Raw genomic sequence first — 17,506 nt, 5'->3', positions numbered from 1 at the left:
GTGTTGATTGCACCACAATCCAGCGACAACAATTAGAGAAAGAACGCGTCTTTGAGATTCTTACTGGGTTGAACAGCAATTTGGATGAAGTAAGAAGTCACCTAGTTAGTCGCTCTCCATTTCGTGATACTGAAGAAGCATTCTCTGAGGTCAGGCGTGAAGAAGCACGTCGTCGTGTCATGCTCACTAACCCAGAACTACAATCTTTTGAAAGTTCGGCTCTTCTTTCCAAAATGGGTCCACCACCATCTGGCAAATCCAATCTTGATCCTCGACCTAACCGTAAAGGCGATAGACCTTGGTGTGATCATTGCCAACGTCATGGTCACACTCGATCTACTTGTTGGGAAATCCAGGGAAAACCACAAAACTAGACTCCTTGTCGCCAAAATGACAAAAAGGTCAACCAAGTTCAAACTAAAACTAAAATTACTGCTGCCCCTTCCTTCAGTAACGAACATCTCGAACAGTTGTATACTCTCCTGAGTCGATCTTCCATGGCACCCAAATTTGGATCTGAATCTCATAGTGCTTCAGTGGCACACTCTAGTAATTTCTCTTCCGCTGCCCAAACTCCATGGATAATCGATTCTGGTGCTACAGATCACGTGACAGGTTTATCTTATTTGTTAGATTCTTATTCTCCCTGTTCGACTAAGTCTAGTGTCAAGATTGCAGATGGCACTCAATCCCCTATTGTAGGAATTGGCACCATGAAAGTAGACTAAATCAGTACTTTATGTTCCTTCTTCGAAATGCAATTTAATTTTTGTTCACAAATTGACTACCGATAACAATTGTCTTGCTAAATTTGTGTCCAATTCTTGTCAATTTCAGGATCTATCATCAGGGAGGATGATTGGAAGTGCTAGAATTCATGACGGGCTTTATTTATTCGACAGACAACATCCAGTTAACAAAGTTTCAAGTTTTTTTTCTACTCATGTTTCACACTGTTTCTGATTCCAATTTTAACACTATTATGTTATGGCATTGTCGACTTGGGCATCCCAATTTTTTATATTTAAAACATTTGTTTCCATCTTTGTTTATCAATAAAAATGTTGTTGAATTTCAATGTGATATATGTCAATTTGCTAAACACACACGTGTTTCGTTTCCTCAAAGGATGCATACACCATCTAGTTATTTCTCTTGTTTATAGTGATATATGGGGACCTTCCAAGATCACTACTGCTCGTGGTAAGGGTTGGTTTATTACGTTTATTGATGATCACACACTATAACTTGGGTTTATCTGCTTAAGCATAAGTCTGAAACGTGTCAAGTTTTTCAAAACTTTCATCATATGATCCAATAACAGTTTCAAACCTCTACCAGAACACTCCGTACAGACAATGGTACTGAATACTTCAATATCACTCTCGGTCCCTACCTTCTCCAAAATGGTATTGTTCATCAAAGTTCCTGTGTGAATACTCCGCAACAGAACGGAGTTGTTGAAAGAAAAAATCGCCATCTCTTAGAAGTAGCCCGTGCTCTCATGTTCACTATGCATGTTCCAAAACATCTTTGGGGCAATGCTGTTCTCACTGTTACTTACCTCATTAACCGCCTTCCAAGTCGACCCCTTCAATTCAAGATACCATATGCTGTCATTCAATCTCTCTATCCTCACTTCTTCAAATACTCTACCAGTCAAAATCTTTGGTTGCACTGCATTTGCTCATGTTCACGCCCACAATTGGAGTAAATTTGATCCTAGAGCAATAAAAACAGTGTTCCTGGGTTATTCTTGTGGAAAAATATACTCTTGATATTATTTTTACTTCTAAAGGAATAGCCTTTAAATAGGCCAAGTTCAAAGGAATATTCTAGGTATAACCTAATTTACATTAATTACACATTAGCTATAAAATACTAAGTAATAATTCAAATTATTTCTACACCCTCCCTCAAGCTGGTGCATACAAGTCCCACATGCCCAGCTTGCACACTTGCTCATCAAAGCTTTCTTTTGATAATCCTTTTGTTAGCAAATCAACAGCTTGTTGTTTGCTTGGCACATAAACGACACATAGTTCTTTTTCTTCAATCTTTTCTTTTATGAAATGACGGTCCACCTCCACATATTTGGTTCTATCTTGATGCTATATTAATAGCTGATTTATTGTCATTGTATAGTTTCAAAGGATTCGCTCTTAGAAGTTGTAGTTCTTCAAGAACTCATTTGATCCAGATCAATTCACATACTCCTTGAGCAAGAGCTCTAAGCTCAGCTCTTGCAACAGGTTGTTTCTTGCTTCTCCAAGTAACAAGGTTTCCCCATACCTTGGTACAATATCCAGATGTTGATCTTCTGTCCTCAATTGAACCTGCCCAATCTGCATCAGTGAAAGCTTCTATGCCTCTTTCTCCATTTTTTCTGAACAACAGACCTTTTCCAGGTGTCTTCTTTAGATACCGTAATATCCTGTAAACTGCCTCCAAGTGTTCTTCAAAAGGGTTGTGCATATACTGACTGACCAAGCTAACTGCAAAGGCAATGTCAAGTCTGGTGTGAGATAAATAGATCAATTTTTCCACTAGTCATGATACATCCCTTTGTCTACAGGTTTCTCCTTTTCTTTCTTATTGTACTTCCCTTTGGGTTCCACTGGAGTTGCTGTTGGTTTACATCCAAGCATACCAGTCTCTTTGAGTAGATCAATAACATACTTACGTTGAGAGACTGAAATCCCCTCCTTGGTTCTTGCAAACTCCATACCCAGAAATTATCTCATCTGACCAAGATCTTTTACCTCAAATTCTTGAGCTAGTAGTCTTTTAAGCTCCTCCATTCCATTAAGGTCATTTCCAGTTAGAATCATATCATCTACATAGATAATAAGAATTATAATCTTACCATCTTGTAAATGTTTGAAGAATAAAATATGATTCGACTGACCTTGTTTGTAACCATGCTTCTTCATCACTTGATTGAACCTCTCAAACCATGCTCGTGGTAATTGTTTCAAGCTATAGAGAGATTTCTTTAAGTGACATGCTGTTTCTGTGGATTTATTTCAGTAATTAGGAAGTTGACCACAGCTGTATATAGGAATCAATTTGGTATTAATACCAAATATTTTCTATATTTATTCTTTCTAAAATTAGGGGATTTTAATGGTGTACTTTCTAGAATTAGCTATTTATATTTATTAGGTCAGATTCTAGGTTGTATATATATTCCGGCTCTTTGAGATAATAAAACACAGAAAAATATTCAAATTTTCACATGGTATCAGAGCCAGGTTCCGCTGCCTAGCTCTCCAAAAAAAAAAATTTCTCCTCTTCTCTGTGTGTCCATCTCTGTCCTTTTCTGACTACCATGGCTGCTGAAAAAGACAGCTCCATCTCAGAGGTAACCTCCAAGACCTCCTCACCAGATCAGCCCCTCTCTACTCCAACTCCCTCTCACAGCAATGAAGCTATCTCCCTAGTTACCAGTCACAAATTTAATGGGCATAATTATCTTCAATGGTCCCAATCTGTGGTGATGTATATTGGTGGAAAAGGCAAGGAGGAGTATCTCACGGGTGAAATCTCTGCTCCAAAACAAGATGATCCTACATTCAAAGCTTGGAAATCTGATAATCACATGATTAAATCATGGCTGATCAGTTCTATGAATAATGATATAGGAGAAAATGTTCTCTAATATGCCACAGCAAAGGAATTATGGGATGCTGTCAAAGATTCTTATTCAAGTTCTGAAAATACCTCAAAACTTTTTGCAATCGAAGCTACCTTGTTCGATCTCTGCCAAGATGATACCTCAGTCACGCAATACTTCAACACTCTCACACGGTATTGGCAGCAGCTGGATTTATTTGAAGAATATGCTTGGAAATGCAGTGATGACACTACTCTATATCGTACTATTGTGGAGAGAAAGAGAACTTTCAAATTTCTTCATGGCCATTACAAAAATCTTGACGCAGTGCGGAGTCGAATCATGAGCACCAAGCCACTTCCTAAGGTCAAAGAAGCATTTTCTGAAGTCCGTCTTGAAGAAAGTAGGAAAAAGGTTATGATGGGTTCTCAAAATTCTTTTTCAGATCAAGAATCATCTGCCCTTGCTGCCGGAAGACAGTTCCATGAAGCTACCCCTGATACTCGTCAAACTAAGGGGCGCCCCTGGTGTGATCACTGCCGAAAACCTGGACACTACAAAGAAATATGCTGGAAGATCCATGGAAAGCCTCCAAATTGGAAGCCAAAGTCTTGGGGTGATCGTGAGAGTAGGGGGAATGTTGCTGCCACTACTGGTTTCATAGCTGAAGGAAAAAGTGAGGCAACTGAGTCAGCCCCATTCACTAAAGCTCAACTTGAGGCCCTTCAGAAGCTTCTAAGTCAATCCTCCACTCCGTTGACTGCCACTCATGGTACTGGAATGTTGGCAGAACGAGGTAATAAATCAGTAGCTTATTTTGTCAATAAAAGAACTACTAAATCTAGGATTCTTGATTTCGGGGCTTCAAATCACATGACAGGAGATGCATCAAATTTTTCTGAGTTTCACATGAGTACAGGAAATCATACTGTCAAAATTGCTGATGGTACACTCTCTGAAGTTGAGGGTTTGGGTTCAGTCATCATTAATAAGGACCTAACCCTCACTTCTGTACTCTATGTACTGAAATTGGATTATAATTTACTTTCTATTAGTAAATTTACTCGTGACCACCATTGTGTGACTAAATTTTTCTCAAATCTTTGTGTGTTTCAGGACTTGGATTCGGGGAAGAGGATTGGCAGTGCTGAGATGTGTTCTGGTCTTTATGTTCTAAGGAATGAAACTCAATCTACTAGCACAATCCAAAAGTTTAGTTTGCTTTCTTTGAATAATCAATCCATTTCTTGTTCTAATAAAGATAGTGATATTATGCTATGGCACTATTGCCTTGGTCATCCAAATTTTTTGTATTTGTCAAAATTGTTTCCCTTTTTATTTATTAATAAAAATCCAAACTCTTTTTGCTGTGAAATTTGTCAGTTTGCAAAACACACTCGCAAAAGTTATTCTAGATCAGCATATAAACCATCCAAACCTTTTTCATTAATTCATAGTGATGTTTGGGGGCCTTCGCGGGTCAACACTATATTTGGAAAAAGATGGTTTGTATCTTTTATAGATGATCACACGAGATTAACTTGGGTGTTTCTCATGAAAAATAAAACAGAAGTGAGTGAAATATTTCAGCGCTTTCATTCTATGATTCAAACACAATTTCACACAAAGATTCAAATTCTCAAAACTGACAATGCCAAAGACTTCTTTAATTCTGTTCTTGGTCCTTATTTGATACAACAAGGCATCATTCACCTAAGTTCTTGTGTTGATACTCCTCAGCAAAATGGAATTGCTGAACGCAAAAATCGACATCTCCTTGAAGTTGCTCGGTCTCTCATGTTTGGGACTCATGTTCCCAAATTCTTCTGGGGTGATGCCATTCTTACTGCTGCATACCTCATCAATCGGATGCCATCCAAGGTGCTAAAATTTCAAACTCCTTGTCAAACTCTTTTGCAACTATTCCCTCATACTCGGTTCATTAGCTTTGTTGACCCTAAAATCTTTGGATGCACTGTTTTTGTCCATCTCTATTCACAACATCGTAGTAAGTTAGATCCTAAGTCTATCAAATGTATCTTTATTGGTTATTCCTCCCATCAAAAGGGTTATAAGTGTTATTCTCCTACTACTCGAAAAACTTATAACTCTATGGATGTAACCTTTTTTGAAAAACATGCTTACTACAAATCTGAGATTCAGGAGGAGAATGTAAATGAATCTCATCTTTGGGAGAGTATTCCATGTACCCATACTGACATTATTCTGGGTACTCATACTCATACTCCGCCTCTCGATCAATTTCCCAATCCAGTCAAGGACACTTCTTCGACATCTTCAGTCATGGAAAATCAAGGTCCATCTAGTTCTTCCCAAGTCATAGAAAATCAAGATCCACTTATGACTATTAAGCCTCAACAACAAGAACCTAAAGAGATCCGTGTCTACCAGGAAAAATTCTGACAACGAATTAAAAGATCGAACACATCTTGAGTGCCATCATGAATCAGAACTGGATCCACATCCTCCAGAAATACATTCAGGTTTGAGTAATCCTAGTCATGATAATGTTATTCATATAAATGATGATCTGCCTATTGCTTTAAGAAAAGGTGTTCGAGCTTGTACTCAACATCCTATTGGCAACTTTGTGTCCTACAAAATCTTATCTCCATCCTATCAGGCATTTGTTTCTACTCTTGACAGTGTACAGATTCCCCATACAATTCAAGAGGCGCTGATTGATCCTAGTTGGAAAAAGGCTGTACAAGATGAGATCAACACCCTGGTGAAGAATGGTACTTGGGAAATCACAAAATTGCCAACTAGGAAGAGACCCGTGGGATGCAAGTGGGTATTCACTATTAAACATAAAGCAAATGGTAGCATTGAGAGGTTTAAAGCTCGCTTGGTTGCCAAGGGTTTCACTCAGTCTTATGGGATAGATTATCAAGAGACTTTTGCACCCGTTGCTAAACTCAACACCATTCGTGTTCTTCTCTCTCTTGCTGCAAACTAGGACTGGCCATTGCACCAACTAGATGTTAAGAATGCTTTCTTGAATGGAGATCTTGAAGAAGTCTATATGGATATTCCACCTGGTTTTGAGAATTCATCCAACCAGGATAAAGTATGTAGACTCAAAAAATCTCTATATGGCCTTAAGCAATCTCCACGAGCATGGTTTGGAAAATTCACTAAGTCAATCATTCAGAATGGCTATACTCAATGTCAGGCAGATCACACATTGTTTGTCAAAATCGACTCAGATGAAAGGATAGCTATCCTAATTGTTTATGTTGATGATATAATATTAACAGGCGATTACAAGGAGGAACTAGTAAGGTTGAAAAGTTTCTTATCAAAAGAATTTGAGATTAAAGATCTAGGGTATCTCAGATATTTTCTTGGCATGGAAATTGCACGATCAAGACATGGCATTTTTGTTTCTCAACGTAAGTATGTTCTAGACTTACTCAAAGAAACAGGAATGCTTGGGTGTAAACCAGCCTCAACTCCAATGGAGTCGAACAAGAAAATTGGCTCGGGGACAAATCAGACCCCTGTGGACAGGGGGAGATATCAAAGGCTAGTTGGACGCCTTATTTATTTATCTCACACTAGACCTGACATTGGTTTTCCTGTTAGTGTGGTGAGTCAATACATGAATAATCCAACAGAGGAACACATGGAAGCGGTTACAAGAATCCTAAGATACCTCAAGATGACTCCAGGAAAAGGTCTGCTATTCAGGAAGAATGAAAATAAGGAAATCCGAGTGTACACTGATGCAGACTGGGCAGGAGATATAACAGACAGAAGGAGTACTTCAGGTTACTGTTCTTATGTTTGGGATAATCTAGTAACATGGAGAAGTAAGAAACAGACATTTTGTTTCCAGAAGCTCAGCTGAAGCTGAGTTTAGAGCTCTAGCTCTCGGCATTTGTGAGGGAATTTAGCTGAAAAAGTTACTTGGTGAACTGGGAGTATTTACAGAAGAGTCTATCCAAATGCTTTGTGACAATCAAGTTGCCATCAGTATAGCAAAAAATCATGTTCATCATGACAGGACTAAACATATTGAGATAGATAGACACTTCATCGCTGAGAAGATTGAGAATGCCATTGTTCAAGCTATTTATACTCCATCAAGATTTCAAACAGCCGACATCCTCACTAAAGCTCTCCCAAGAACCAGTTTTGAAGATTTAATTTGCAAGCTTGGGATGTTTGATATACACAACCCAGCTTGAGGGGGAGTGTGGATTTATTTCAGTAATTAGGAAGTTGACACAGCTGTATATAGGAATCAATTTGGTATTAATACCAAATATTTTGTATATTTATTCTTTCTAAAATTAGGGGATTTTAATGGTGTACTTTCTAGAATTAGCTATTTATATTTATTAGGTCAGATTCTAGGTTGTATATATATTCCCTCTCTTTGAGATAATAAAACACAGAAAAATATTCAAATTTTCACAGTTTCTTTTCCATATTTTCTTTCGAGACCAGGAGGAATCTTCATATAGACCTCTTCCTCTAAATTTCCGTTTAGAATGGCGTTCTTAATATCAAGTTGCTGCAATGGCCAATCAAGATTAGCAGCTATTGATAGGAGAATTCTTACTGTGTTTAGTTTTGCCACTAGTGCAAATGTCTCTGTGTAGTCCACCCCATAAGTTTGAGTGAACCCCTTTGCAACCAGTCTCGCCTTGTATCTTTCTATAGTACCATCAGCTTTGTATTTCACTGTGAATACCCACTTGCATCCTACAACATGTTTGTCTTTTGGCTAGCAACTATTTTCCAAGTACCATTTTTTCCAACGCCCCTATTTCTTCTTCAACCGCTTTCTTCCACTCAGGAATGGACAAGGCTTCATCAATATTCTTTGGAATAATTGTCTCCTCAATTTTGGCAGCAAAGGCTCTGAATTTTGGTGTGAGTCTGCTGTAGCATACATACTTAGATATAAGATGTAAAGTACAATTTCTCACTCCCTTCCTTTTTGCAATGGGCAAATCTGATTCTGTCACACTCGAACTAGGATTAGAATTAAATGAAATTGGACTCAAAGAATCACTTACATTGGGATTTGTCACTGGTTCAGACTCATGGGAGACGAGATCCGTAGCAGGCGGTATTACTTGATGTTTGTCCCGTCGTCTAGTATAAACCAACAACTCTTTTTTTGAATTTATTTGGTCTGTCTTTTCCATTTCAAAAGTGTTTTGTTCAGAATTTAGCACAGAGTTAGACTCAATTGGAGGACTAGACTCAGTTGGTGGATTAGATTCAATGGGTGGACTGAATTCAGGTCCTATCATTGGTAAACAGGTATCCCAACAGTGAGTATTCTTAACAATCCCTCCCTGAAGCGAAGTGTTGGGATAAAAAGGTTGCTCTTCATTGAATGTGACATCTGATGAGACACTAAGGCGGCGAGTGTAAGGGTTGTAACATTTGTAGCCCTTTTTGGTGGAAGAAGACCCAAGGAAAATACACTTTTGAGAACGAGGATCAAGTTTAGTATGAGTAGGTCCTAAAACATGAACATAAGCAGTACAACCAAACGTTTTTAGTGGAATATCTGAGAGTAGGTGAGTCTGAGGATGAATCTTAAGAAGAGAAGATATTGGAGTTTGACAGTGTAAGACACGAGAAGGCATTCTATTGATTAAATAGGCTGCTGTCAAAATAGCTTCTCCCCAAAAAATCTTAGGAACAGAAGTAGTAAACATGAGAGCCCTAGCAACTTCTAACAGATGTCGATTTTTCCTTTCAGCAATCCCATTTTGTTGGGGAGTATGAACACATGAACTTTGATGGACAATGCCATTAGAGATAAGATAATCACCTAGGATAGAATTAAAATATTCTGTACCATTATCGGTGTGCAGAACTTGGAGATTAGCTTGAAATTGATTTTTAATCATTGAATGAATTTTTTTTAAGGTGGCAGCAACATCAGATTTGTCTTTTAAAAGAAACACCCAAGTTAAACGAGTATGATCATCTATAAAGGATATAAACCAACGAGTATTAGAGATATTTGTAACCCTGGAGGGCCCCCACATGTCACTATGAATGAGAGTGAAAGGATGAGATGCCTTTTAGGAGCGAGAACGAAAAACACTTCGAGTGTGTTTTGCAAATTGACACACTTCACATTGGAACATGTTCAAGTGTTTGTTTTTAAACAGACTAGGAAACAGATGTTTCAGATAGGGAAAACTAGGATGTCCTAATCGATAATGTCATCGCATAATATCAATATTAGAAGCGGTACAACCAGAATGCAACATTTTATTACCTTGAGCAGATGAAGGGTCAACATCAAAGTAGTACAGCCCGCTACATTCTCTCCCACTTCCAATCGTCTTCCCTGAGGACAATTCCTGGAAATCACAATGTAAGGGTGAGAATTTCGCAATACAACCTTGATCAAGGGTAAATTTGCTAATTGAGAGATTACAAGATAGATTTGGCACATGGAGGACATCTTTAAGAGTAAGGAGAGGAGATAGATAAACGGAACCTTTACCAGCCACAGTTGATAGAGAGCCATCAGCAATTTTTATTTTACTAGTACCTGGACAAGGACTATAAGTAATGAACTGATGAGATTGACCAGTCATGTGGTCAGATGCGCCAGAGTCGACGATCCACAGCGAAGTTTGAGCATTAAACGCAGCAAAAGTGTTTGGAGTGGAGAAAAATCTCGGAGAGTTCAGATCTGGTGCGGATGTTGACTTGAGAAACATATAAAGTGGAACAATCTGATCTGTGGTGAAAGGGAATGTATCACGCTGAGCAACAGTCATAGCGCGCCCTTTAAAATTGTTTTCAGCAATTGAGTGGTGAAGATTAGGCTGTTCAAAGTGATGGGCAACAACCTCAGAGAGTGTTTTTTGAGGTTTCAGTGATGGTGGAATTATTACAAGTGGTGTTGAGATCAGTTGGAGAAGTGACCATGATCGATTTTCAATGGTCAGAAAGGAAAAATCAGAGGAAAGGTGCTGGCTGGGAAGATAGAAAAAAAAATCTGTGAACAGTACCGCACGTGAATAGTGACGCGCGTGAACAATATTCGCCGGTGATCTGGAAGGTGGACGCCGGGGTTTTGTTGATCAGAGGCTGAGCAATCTCTCTGTGGTGGAGGTGAGAAGAGAAAACAACTCCAAAATAGTTTTCTAAGGTTGAACCTCAAGAGTACCAAACCCTAATTTTTGAAGAAAGGGCAGAAAAAATAAGCCTAATTTGGAAAAAAATCTCAATTTTTAAGCTCTTAAAGCTCTGATACCGTGTGGAAAAATATACTCTTGATATTATTTTTACTTCTAAAGGAATAGCCTTTAAATAGGCTGAGTACAAAGGAATATTCTAGGTATAAACTAATATACATTAATTACACCTTAGCTGTAAAATACTAAGTAATAATTCAAATTATTTCTACAATTCTCCTACCCAGAAAGGATATCGTTACTATTGTCCACTCACAAAAAAAATCTACACCTCAAGTGATGTAACTTTTTTTAAAAGTGTTCCATACTTCACTCCCACCTTGCTTCAGGGGGAGCACGTCAATCGCAAGCAAGAAACTCAGTGGTCGTGGGATTTAGAATTATCCCTAGATACTCCATTCCCTTCAGATGCAGAAAAAGAAAATTCCATTCCTGAAAATCCTTCTTCTTCCAAGGAAATCTTAGAAACAAAAAAACCTCCTCAAAATCAAAACTTGCAGAAAGAAATTCGGGTGTATTCCAGAAGAGAAAGAAATAAACAAGTCACGAATCTTCATCACAATCAAGAGCCCAATCCGGTGATAGAACCACTTCCCTCAAATGATCCTCCCTCAAACACTCAGTCAGATCTAGACACTCCTATTGCATTAAAAAAATGAACTAGATCTTGCACTCAACATCCTATTTCAAAATTCATTTCTTATTCAAAATTATCACCTCCATATAAAGCTTATACCTCTAGTCTATCAGATGTTGCAATTCCTAGGATCAATGAAGCACTTGATACTCCTCAATGGAAAGCAGCAGTTCTTAAAGAGATAGAAGCACTTGAAGAGAATGGAACTTGGAGTTTAGTAGAGTACCATCAGATAAGAAGATAATAGGGTGCAAATGGGTGTTTACAGTCAAGTACAATGCAAATTGAACTATTGAAAGGTACAAAGACCGGTTAGTTGCAAAGGAGTTTACTCAAACTTATGGAATTGACTACACTGGGACATTCGCTCTGGTTGCCAAATTCCATACTATCAGAGTATTGCTCTCATTAGCAGTCAACTAGGATTGGGAGTTGCATCAACTCGATGTAAAAAATATTTTCTTGAATGGTGAGCTGGAAGAAGTGTATATGAGCCAGCCTCCGGGTTTCGAAGAATCTCCAAATACATCCAAAGTCTGCAAACTAAATAAATCTCTCTATGTCTAAAGCAATCTCCTCGAGCATGGTCAATCATTTTCTGAAGGTCGTCAAGAGGCTTGGGTACATGCAAAGTCAAACTAACCATACTCTCTTTATCAAACATTCAGGAAAAGGGAAAATGGCAGTTCTGATCGTGTATGTTGATGACATAATTGTTACTAGCAACCATACTTAAGAGATGAGTCTAATCAAAGAAATGTTTGCAAAAGGGTTCGAAGTTGAAGATCTCGATGCTCTCAGGTATTTTCTGGGAATGGAATTTGCTAGAAGAAAAAAGGAGTTCCAGTGTCCCAAAGAAAAGACACTCTTGATCTCTTAAAAGAAACAGAAATTCTTGGTAGCAATCCCAGCAAGACCCCAATTGAGCTTGGAGACAAGAAATAAATGTTTGAAGGAAGTCCAGTTGACAAAGGGAGGTACTAGGAGCTAGTAGGGAAGCTTATCTACCTATCACATACTAGACCCGACATCGCCTTTGCAGTAAGTTTGGTCTGTCAATATATGCATGATCCATGTCAAGGACATCTCAATGCTGTATATAGAATTATGAGATATCTCAAGCTAACACCAGGAAAAAGTCTTTTCTTCAAAAAGACATTTGAGAGAAAGGTCGAAGTGTTCACAAATGCAGACTGGGCTGGGTCAGTTGATGATAGAAAGTCTACATCTAGGGTACTGTACCATTGTATCGAGTAATGTGGTAACATGGCGAAGTAAAAAACAAACATTGGTTGCGAGGAGTAGTGTGGAAGCAGAATATAGAGTCATGGCCCATGGAGTGTGCGAAGCAATATGGATTAAACGTCTACTAGAGGAGTTAAAAATCGAGTATGAAGCTCCCATTTAGCTTTACTGTGATAATCAGTCTACCATCAGCATTGCACATAATCCTGTTCATCATGATCGAACTAACCATGTCACAGTGAATCGTCACTTCATTAAAGAGAAAATTGATTGAAGAATAATAAGCATTAAATATGTGCACACAAATCAACAACTTGTCGATATTCTCACAAAGGGGTTATCCTAGCGAGTGTTTGATTTTCTTGTAAACAAGCTTGGACTTATTATCAATATCTATAGTCCAGCTTGAGAGGGTGTGATGACAATTACGAAATCAATCGTTTCTACCTTAATGTTACCGTTTTTTTTCCTCCTAGTTTATAGGAGTTGTAACGTTTCCGTTACTTGCATATTTTTCCTATATATACTCACTGTTTTAGGCTGTAAAATAACACAGAAATAAAATACAATCTTTTTTCTCCAGTTTTTATACTAGTGATACCATCTTGATCAATGGGGCTGCAAGCTACCTCCAAAGGTACCAAGACGCTCAAACTCTGGATCGAAATGCACTAGTGGCAACTACTCGGATTCTAGACCTACACCCATCGTCGAGTGTTCCCGCTCTGAATATGGTGGACCTATTTGTGGATGCAGGGATTGATATAGGCCAAATGAAGGTTGGGCTGGGGCTGCTATCTACGACCTAAATGGGCTATGCATTGGGTCGACTACTATTCCCCTGACTGTGACCTTGGAGCCTCACGTTGCTGAAGCATGTGTTGCTGTTCAGGGACTAATGTTATGCTTACGTATGGGTTATGATTGTGTTAGAGTGAAAACAGATTGTCTTCAGGTGTGCAATATGATACAATGTAAATTTGAGACTATGGCTGAGTTTGGGTTAGTGCTGCAAGATATATATGCTTTGTCCAAAAAGTTCAAAAAAAATTTCTTTCATTTCCACCATTGTAACAAGTCTGAGAACACTATTGCTCACTCACTTGCTAAGCTTGCTCTATTCATGGCACAAGCCACTGTGTGGTGGTCGGGGCTGCCTATTTGTTTATGGCCTTAATAGCCTTTTTATTTGTATGCTATTGGCAACTCATGTCTTTATTAATGAAGAATCCTTTTAGTCAAAAAAAATAAAAAATAAATTATTTAGATGAACATGCTACCCAAAAAAGAAGAGGAGATGATATTGTTTTCTTACTTTCCATTGGGTGCTTAACCCTTTAAACCAGTCTTCATCTTCTACCCCTTCTAAGGGCTCAATTAGAGACTTTTTAATAGCATAATTGAGCCATGAGTCACCAACACTAACCATATCAGCTGCGACAACAGATGACGACCCAACATTGCCATTGTCAAAGATTGTTGATAGATTAGAAAAGATGCCCTCAAGACTTCCGTGAAACTTTAATTGAAATTTTATTCTCTTTCCTTGAGCTTGCACAAATTCCTTTATGACAAGAAGAAATTTAAATGACAAACTATATTAAGTATTCATAAACAACATGGTTAGCAAGAGAGTAAAGGTAAGAAAAACAGTATACTCAAAAAACAAACAAAATCCAATTGTTTTAAGGCAGTCAAGTTAGGAACTATTTGCAAGAGAGATTTATCTACACACCGACCAAGAAAAAAAAAGTGGAAAACGAGGCATTTTACATATGTTTCAAAACAAAGTAAAGGAGAGTTGCTACTGACCTTAATCCATGAAGGAGGTACAGAGCCACGTAGAGCAACAATTTTCAAAGGTACAGTCAAAGCATATGTTTTGGATTTCCAAGTTTTGAATGCTTCTTCCAACTTTTTATCTTCTAAAATTTCCACTCTATCAACTTTTTTCTGCTCTCGGTTACCTGTTCTGCGTCACAAGATATACAGTTACAATAATATCAACCAAGTCCTATGAAAAAAGCACCCATAGATACATTTATCAATATATATTAAACATATGTATAAGGTATCCTCAAAGAATGAAAAGCAGAAAAGACAAACTGGAAACAAGAGAAACAAGTGCTTTTCAATGATAAAAGAAACAGGGAAAAAGCTAGTCACTAAACAAAGTGTTTTCCAACCGGAATAATTAGGGAAAGCAGAATGTGTATTATTTCCTTAACCATTGAAGCCCAGAGTGGAGCATGGAAATCAATCCAACTAATCCAAGCTCTCCATTATTCCCACTAACTCATTAACTCTTACAGCATATAAAACTCTGATCAAATATATTTAAGGCTATATGAAGTGAAAAATTATGCCTACAATCATAAAGATGAGGTTGACTTTCCGCAATTATGAGGATAGGATGAACAAATCATAAAGATGTTCATTTAACAAGGTCTAAAACTTGGCTCTTGTTAAGTAGAATAGAGTAAGAAAAAATTTAACACATTCACTTTGACAGGAGAATTTAGGAACTAGAAAGATCTGAGATGTTCTCTTGTAAATTAATAACAAAGGAAGACTCTCTCCCTTTTTCATCTTCCTTTGTTTGGAGAACTAGCATCCCGTCTACAGTGAAAGTTTTCAGTTTGGTTCCTTTGTATTGGGAAAGTTGAAAACTTGTGAGGTCCATGTGCTGGTCCCTATGGATAGAAAGAAACAATACAGTTTTTGAAGATTTGGAACGGCATATTGAGTCACTTGGGGTTAGAATTAAATTTTGGGTCACTCCTAGGTTCTTTGACAAATAACGATAATTTTCTTATATCAACTAATTAAAATTATGCCTACAATCATAGAGATGAGGTTGACTTTCCGCCATTCTGAGGATAGGGTGAACAAATCATAAAGATGTTCATTTAACAAGGTCTAAAACTTGGTTCTTGTTAAGTAGAATAGAGTAAGAAAAAACTCAACACATTCACTTTGACAGGAGAATTTGGGAACTAGAAAGATCTGAGATGTTCTCTTGTAAATTCATGTTAAAGGAATTAAAAACGAATGAAGACTCTCTCTCTTTTTCTTCATCTTCCTTTGTTTGGAGAACTAGCATCCCGTCTACAGTGAAAGTTTTCAGTTTGGTTCATTGTATTAGGAAAGTTGAAAATTTGTGAGGTCCATGTGCTGGTCCCTATGGATAGAAAGAAACAATACAGTTTATGAAGATTTGGAACGGCATATTGAGTCACTTGGGATTAGAATTAAATTTTGGGTCACTCCTAGTTCTTTGACACATAAAGATAATTTTCTTACTATATCAACTAATTAAAATTTACTGCTTCTTAAAAAGAAAAGAAAAACCTTTGACCAAAGTCATGAATTTTGTTTTATGTTTCTTTTCTTTGTCAATTTCATCAGTCAATGTAATTATCCATAACTCCATACCCTCAGATCCACTAAACAAACAAATTTCATTCAATGATTTCTTATAATTGAAGTATTTTGATCAATGCGAATAAAGTAAGCATAAAACAACTAAACGGGTCTTGATATACACACACATATAGCTTGCATTTTGGCACAAAACCATACAATTTCAACCCAAATTCTTGTGCATATAAGAAAATACCTTGAGCAGATTGTTCTTCTAGCAGGGTCGAAGACTCCGAGGGAGGAAGAGAGGGAAACTGAACGGGAGAAGTAGAGCAGGCACGGGCCCCAAAAGCAAAGCCAAGGCCAATAAAGAGAACTGCAGAGGCAGCGAGTCGAGTCAGGACCTGAGGAGACGAAACCTCGATCTCGGAGTGACCGGAAGTGACCACCGCTGGAGAATGCGATTTGAGATGGCGGCGACTGGAGAACCTGGTGTTGCTAAAGTGAAAAGCCGGCAAACGAGTGTAAGAAGAAAGAGAATTGGGCAATGAGAAGCAGATTTGGGTTAAAGGTAGAGGTATTTCTGCTGTGAGTGTGGCGCATTGGGCTGGCAAAGCAACCATGGTTGTTAGGTGCTTTGGTAATGAGCCTAATTTGAGATATAATAATGCTCGGCAGGCTCGCTCTAGTATACTGCTAGCTCACTTTAGCTCTCTCATAATCTCATTATATTTTCAAATTATATTATGTATTGAATTTTGATATTTAACTATATATTATATCTCAATTATTTTTAATCTAAACACCTCTTTAATTGTTTTTCACTCTTTTCAAACATCTTATCCAAAAAAAATAATATGCTCTCATATTTTGTCTCACAAATTGCCATCTAGACAATCGAGTTAACATGTACATATTATTTAAAATTCTAAAAAGACTATAAATTATGGAATTTAAAAAATATATATATGGGATTTAAAAGATGATATGGCATCTCCATATTGTGTAATTTTACATGGATTCTTTTTAAAAAGTCATATTTTGTATGGCTTTATCTCACCATTAAATCTTAAAAAAAACATATTCCTATGTGTCCTAATTATACATTCAACGGCAAGAACATTAAATCTTATAAAATAACATGACTGATTTAAATATCTTATATATATATATATAGACTATAACATTTTTTATAGGTACACACATTTATATATAAAAATATATGTAACTTTTAATTTCTTATGGGAAATTTCAATTTATATGCTTGATAAAAGTTATAATTACAAAAAAAAATGCTAGGCATATTAAAATTTTCAAAATAATGCTACTTTTTTGTACTTTACCCAAAATGCCCTTACTATTTCCTCCTCACTTTTCACTCCTCATTTCTCTCTTCTCTCTTCTCTCTTCTCTCTTCTCTCTTCCCTCTCTCTCTCT

At 37.4% G+C, this 17,506-nt stretch overlaps 1 protein-coding gene across 1 annotated transcript in view; it reads right to left on the bottom strand.

Moving 5' to 3' along the window:
• The window catches only part of LOC133834853 (uncharacterized), a 40,775-nt gene extending 24,016 nt beyond the window's left edge, over positions 1–16,759 (bottom strand). The window contains exons 1-3 of the mRNA XM_062264623.1: positions 16,326–16,759; positions 14,519–14,673; positions 14,022–14,270 (exon numbers count right to left, since the gene is read on the bottom strand). Of these exons, the coding sequence (XP_062120607.1) occupies positions 14,022–14,270; positions 14,519–14,673; positions 16,326–16,692 (771 nt within the window). The 5' untranslated portion in view covers positions 16,693–16,759. The remainder of the gene's footprint in view (positions 1–14,021; positions 14,271–14,518; positions 14,674–16,325) is intronic.
• Between the last annotated feature and the right edge of the window lie 747 nt (positions 16,760–17,506).

Source organism: Humulus lupulus, chromosome 5 (assembly GCF_963169125.1).
Source record: "Humulus lupulus chromosome 5, drHumLupu1.1, whole genome shotgun sequence".
NCBI classification, from domain to species: Eukaryota; Viridiplantae; Streptophyta; class Magnoliopsida; order Rosales; family Cannabaceae; genus Humulus; species Humulus lupulus.
The sequence above is the reverse complement of the archived record's forward strand: the minus strand, read 5'-3'. Positions and strand labels throughout refer to the sequence as shown.